Source organism: Pinus tabuliformis, chromosome 9, assembly GCF_031772625.1.
Source record: "Pinus tabuliformis cultivar Carrire ecotype Pingquan chromosome 9, CPIR1, whole genome shotgun sequence".
In the NCBI taxonomy this organism is placed as follows: domain Eukaryota; kingdom Viridiplantae; phylum Streptophyta; class Pinopsida; order Pinales; family Pinaceae; genus Pinus; species Pinus tabuliformis.
The window spans coordinates 1,945,487,290-1,945,493,000 of record NC_142307.1 but is presented as its reverse complement, the minus strand read 5'-3'; the positions used below and the strand labels follow the sequence as shown (position 1 = coordinate 1,945,493,000).

The window sequence follows — 5,711 nt, the reverse complement described above, 5'->3', positions numbered from 1 at the left end:
CATCAAACCAGAACACCATTAATAATTTTAAAGATCACAATATCTTTTTTAATACTATTAATAATACAACATTAAGGGCACTCTATGTTCATATTTTTAAAAAATTTAATGAAAATGAGGATATCACCTTTTTCCATCAAACCTGAACACCATTAATTCCATTAATGATTTTAAGGATCACAATATCTTCACCTCTCAACCCATTCTTATGATGTGTCCTTGTACCAAATCTTTGTCCCCTTATCAAAAAGCCAATAAATAGAAAAAGGGTCCCCATCATCCATCATAAGGTTTTATATATGGATATGATTCCTTAACCAACAAACAAAATATAAACATAGGGAAGAATCCGGGCGACAGAAACATGATAACCCCCACTCTATCCCTTAGGCACATTTGCTCTAGTAAAGCGGACACCAACGGCAAATTAAAAACATTCAAATTTTCGAAATTTAGGGTTCCCATACCATGTGCCACTGCATGACCCGCCACGTGGAGGTCGGCAGCGGGAATTAGGGTTACGGAAACGAAGAAAAACAGAGCAACTGCAAACGGTTTAACCCGTCACAAACGGGTCGTCCCAGTTTCAAAATTTCTGTCCACGTGGATTCCCTATTCTCTGCGGCAGGGCCGGGCATCAATGGTGTGGTCGGACACGTGGAAGCCGTTAGTTGGCTAGACGCGTTAAGCCCCGGTGTATAAGCCATAGCAGTAGGTGTTGTGTACTGGAAAGGAAATATTTTCGTATGTGCGGACGAGCTGCCATTCTCAGCTTCGAGATCGTTTAGTGTCGTTTCATCAGGGTTTTTGGCTGGTTTTGATGCGCGATCGGTTCAGTATTTGTTGCTGCTCATGCCCCTGTAATTGCGTTCTAAGACATTTTAGCTGGGATTTTTTTTTAGCGGATCTGGTGATTTTGGTTGGCAATTGAGGTGATTTTGACTGGGAATTGAGGTGTTTTGACCGCATTTTCTGTTTCTGTGGTCATTTTTAGCTAGAGAACTTAAATGCAGGAGGTAGCTGTCTACCCTCAGCAGCAGCAGCAGCAGGGGGTCATATCTTCGTCGTCTCCTTGCTGCGAAGATAGTGGAGATGAGGAGCTTTCTGTACTTCCAAAGTATACCAAGGTTGTTGTTACCGGAAATAACAGGACGAAATCTGTTCTCGTGGGACTTCGTGGCGTCGTAAAGAAGGCCGTTGGGCTGGGGGGATGGCATTGGCTGGTAATTCTCTTATTTCCTGCTTAATTCTCTTAAGCAAGATTAAATTGACATGGTATTGTGTGTTAAACGTCAAGTTATGGTGCTTCCTTTAGCGTAGCTTACTGGGCTGTTCTTTATTTTCCTGATTACTAACTAAGAAATGCGAAATTCGTGTTTTCTCTCTCAATGCGAAAATTATTTAATCGCATGTGCTGAGATCTACATTTTCCTAGACGCCAGACTTCAAGCAGTTTTTTTGGTGATTTTTTTATATATATTTTTCCTGATATTTTACTAATGAAACCTGAACTTTGGATATTTCTAGTATCTTTATGCAGCATTTAGACAATTTCTTGATCCCGGGTAAAACTACTCTTAATGCATTGCTAAGGGAATATTCGCGTCTTTCTCTCTCAGATTTTGTAAGGAAGGGTTTGAATTTGTAACCTCGATCCCAATTTGTATGTTTATGTAGTATTTAAATTTTTTCTTGATCCTGGTAATATTTATTTATTTATTTTTTTCCCTGTAAATATTCACCTTCCTTTTCCAAGCTTTTGAAAAGAAGGGTTTGAATTTGCAACTTGGAACTTAATTACTTTTTTTGCACATTTGGGATTTTCGTGGAGTGAATGGTGAAATTTGAGATTTCTCTTGTATTCAACGAAAAAAAATTGCGATCTTCATTCAGTAATGTTTATGCAGCGTTGAAGCATATTCTTGAAACTGTAAAAGTGGCGTATTATATGTTTTTCTAATGGAAATTTGCTTCTTCAAGGTTTGAATTCTTTTGAAATTCGCGTGTTTAAGTAGCTTTTATGGAATATTCAAATGTTTTCATGTGCCTCTGCAAGTAAATGGACACGTTTTTAAGTGACTAGTTTGTATTTAATTTATGAGCTTCTGACACTAGCATTCAGCTCACATGGGCATTTATGCGTACTGTTATCTATCAATCAGTCTTAAACTCTGCATACATAGTTTAGTGTCTGGTGAAAAGCCTGCATATGTGCACAACAAATTATGCTGAAAAATTGTGTCTCGTTGCTTGCTTTGGGTAAGAATAGGAGGTTCTTAGTGTTTGACTATTTTGTTATAAATGACAATCTCAATTCCTGCTGAATGTTGGGTAAATTTTTGCTCAAGCTATATCTATCAAAATATTCTAAAGGTTGAAAACCTGCACAGTTTGAGTCCGTCAAGTTACTTATGAATACAAATTCTGCTCACGTCTTTGATTCCAGGGATTTTTCTGTTTTAATGTCACAAACTATTCAGTCTGTTATGTTGAAGCCAGTTATGAGGTGTTTGGAATCTTATGTCCGAGGAGCATTGCATCAATTTTCATAAATATTAAAATTCGTTTCCTTGATTTTTCTGGTTTTATGACTGCATACAAAACTTTATTACGTTTAACCCAAAAAATTCATGGACAATATGTCAAACGGTGAAAGGCCACATTTTAATAAAATTCCTGCTATTATTCATTTCAGGAACTTACAAATGGTATAGAAGTGAAGCTACAGAGAAATGCTCTGAGTGTTATAGAAGCACCAACTAGCCATGAGGATGCACCAACTGGACATGAGGACGCTGATGGAAACGACTGTGAAAATGTTATGTCTAGTAGCTCAGAATTAGGTGAATCAAAATTTCTTTGCCAGTCAATTGTTAAATATCATAAAATTATTGAGATATTTTCGTGGAAAGTATAATGAGCAATTTACATTTTTGTCACAGCAGCTTCTGACGATTTTCCAAAGTTACATAAATCCAAACAGAGGCCCCACAAGACAATGACCTCTATGTCCAAATCAGTCAGCAAAAATCATTCTAACGAATTACAGTCCACAGGTTCAAGGGCATCTTCGCATGGAATGCTGGTAAGGGCTTCTGAGTCTTAACAGTGTTCGTTTCCTTTGTGTCTTCTGAAGTTTTGCCTTTTAAAAATAGGCAATTCTGTGAGTCTTGAATTCTGCCACTATATTTATGTGTTTAGTATGAATAAATCTGAAAGCTGTTTGAAGATGTAATTGATTTTCGAATGATGCAGAAGGTAGACTTGAGCAAATTGGAAACAACAGCTTTGGTGAGATATTGGAAGCACTTTAATCTGGTGAGTTGCCACAAATATTTGATGATAATGGGAATCGAGTGGTCTTTGGAATCTTAGTCAAAATTCTGAAAATTTTGACTATGCTAAAAATGGAACTTATGTTTTGTAAATCCACTCTGAATAATGGGTTGGGATTCATAGATATCTGAAGACTGAAATTCATGCTTGTGAAATAGGTAGATGCAGTTCCCAACCCCTCAAAGGAGCAGTTGATTGACATTGTTCAAAGACATTTCATGGCACAGGTATCTATGCAAATCTTCTTGTTTCCAGTTACAGTGTGGTGCTTCCATATAAGCCATCCTGATGTATTTCTTCTTGTTTCTTATGCTACCATTTCATATTTCATTTAGTGCTTTATTTTCTATCACCACTTTTTAGAGCACACTTGAGTTGGTAATCCAGACTGTATTTAGGAACAAGGGGTGGGATTTTTACATAGATTAATTTTAGACTTATGCATTCTATGTTCATGCTGAGTTATTTCTATTTTCATCATGTTCGTTCGGTACTCTGTTTCAACTGAAAAGGTGCTCCTACTTTTCTGTGTTCTGCAACGCTTCCTGGACAGAATTAGTAGCCTTGTTATACGAAATGTTTTAAGCATGAGATGTTGGTCAAATCATTGGAAACTACTGATTGAAACAATGTAGAATATTCTTGTGTCATTAACGTTCTGCCATCGTTTCACAGTTTCTTTGATTTCACAATAGCTGAGAGCAGGATGTGGAATATTTCTAATGTGATTCATATTCCATTAACCTTATGTGGTATGCTGTTTATATCTTGCATTATACTATCAATTAAATTGTTTGTTAATGAGTTATGACCCAGATTGTTGGTTTACCCTACCTGTCAGATTTGTTTGTAGTAAAATTAAAAAAAGCTCTGGCTCTTTCGTTATCTGCCCTTATGCTCCTGTGAGGTGTGCATATCTTTCTCGTCACGTGTATAGTTTGATTGGCGGCTTGCATCAAATTATGCTCAAGTTTAGCATACTTGATTGCCTTCTGAACCAGTCATTAGCATTTTAGGTAGGTTGATTATCATGCTTGTTTGTTGCAGTGTCGCTCTATCGGCAGGTTTTTTCATGCGGTTGGAAATGTTGTGAATAGAAATCACTGAATTTAGGGTGGTTACACATATGTGAGGAAGTTTGTGATTTGCATTAGTTTTTATTTGATTTTATCGTTTACTGGTGACATTGCCAAGTTATAACTCTAACCAAATCTGCACTCTGGTTGCTTTGCTCTACAAAGCAATTGGATGAGTTGCAGGTAATATCTGGATTTGTGCAGGCGGCAAAGCGACTCAAGACCGTTTGTAATTGAATCCTCATCTTGGCAAAGGAAAGATCTTGTAGAAATGCAGTCATGCAGATCTTATTTGCTTGCTGTGGGAGCTTTATGTATTATATGTAACCTAACAGCTAGTAACTAAGGCTAACATTTACTGTCTTAACGTAGGTGGGCTACTTGTGAATTTATTTGCTCTCCAGCACGCACTTAATGCTGACGTAGCTAGAACCTTAACCTTTTAAACATTTCATCAATACTTGTAAAGTGAAGAAAACATTGGAACTGCTGACTGCTGGAGGCAAGAATTTTGATAGCTCAATGTACAAAGTTAGTGTGGTTGATTGTCGATACCAGAAATCATTGATGGAGATGATTATGTTAAGAAAAATGCAGCAAATTTCTTTTGAATTTGTGTTTAGGGTGGAGATTGAAATACTAGAATAGATTGAATGGTTTGAGCTTGACTATTTCTGTAAGTCTTGTATTGATGAATTTCAACTTTAGTTCTGGATAAAATTCATGATTGACAATGCATTTTCATTTGCTTTTATTGATATGCATGTTTCAAGAGACTTTGAAAGTTAAGTTAATATGTTGTATTCGAATTGTTTTTTTGTTTTGGATAACTAATAGCTAACTATGTCTCCATCCAACCACTTGCTCTTCTCCCTTTTTCTTTTTATTGATATCTTCAAGACTTAAATCTTATTTTTATTCGTACCTTCAAGACTTAAATCTTATTTTTACTGGTACCTTTTCTTCTTCCGTATGAATTTTTCAGGCTGCTACTTTTCATTCTATCAGGACAATTCTAAGATTTGTTGCACTGAAATGGCGAAGTTAACGTGGAATACGATACTAAGTCATATGATTTGACAATCTTCAGCCGGATGCACTTCTGGCTAACATAAGCTTGTGTCGGGGGTGTCTTGAATATTCCCTGTTATTTGTTGGCTTGTTATGATCCCATGGTGTCCAACGGCTTCTTTTGTCTGTTACAGTTTACTCTTGTTAGATACTTTTATTTACTAATAAACACAGTCATATGATTTGACAATCTTCATATGATTTGACAATCTTCAGCCGGATGCACTT

The 5,711-nt window shown here is 36.6% G+C and overlaps 1 protein-coding gene across 4 annotated transcripts; it reads left to right on the top strand.

Moving 5' to 3' along the window:
• The first annotated feature begins 650 nt into the window (after window positions 1–650).
• Window positions 651–5,024, top strand: LOC149156754 (uncharacterized). 4 transcript variants are annotated; one of them, XM_089438552.1, is made up of 7 exons: window positions 651–1,223; window positions 2,696–2,843; window positions 2,943–3,085; window positions 3,256–3,318; window positions 3,495–3,563; window positions 4,384–4,464; window positions 4,578–5,024. In XM_089438552.1, exons 1-6 carry the CDS (start codon window positions 1,008–1,010, stop codon window positions 4,441–4,443), a joined length of 699 nt encoding a protein of 232 aa, XP_089294678.1. In that variant the 5' UTR covers window positions 651–1,007; the 3' UTR covers window positions 4,444–4,464; window positions 4,578–5,024. The 4 variants fall into 4 exon arrangements, with proteins under 4 accessions (XP_089294678.1, XP_089294676.1, XP_089294679.1 ...); XM_089438553.1 differs by having other exon boundaries at window positions 674–1,223; window positions 2,946–3,085; XM_089438550.1 differs by lacking the exon at window positions 4,384–4,464 and having other exon boundaries at window positions 663–1,223.
• The last annotated feature ends 687 nt before the right edge of the window (window positions 5,025–5,711 follow it).

What these genes read in the sequence shown, in the direction of transcription:
- LOC149156754 (XM_089438550.1), top strand. Translation starts at nt 1,008, where the DNA reads ATGCAGGAGGTAGCTGTCTACCCTCAGCAGCAGCAGCAGCAGGGGGTC. An exon ending in GTCTAGTAGCTCAGAATTAG is followed by an intron (nt 2,844 to 2,942) that starts GTGAATCAAAAT and finishes TTTTTGTCACAG; the next exon opens with CAGCTTCTGACGATTTTCCA. An exon ending in AAAGACATTTCATGGCACAG is followed by an intron (nt 3,564 to 4,577) that starts GTATCTATGCAA and finishes TGCTCTACAAAG; the next exon opens with CAATTGGATGAGTTGCAGGT.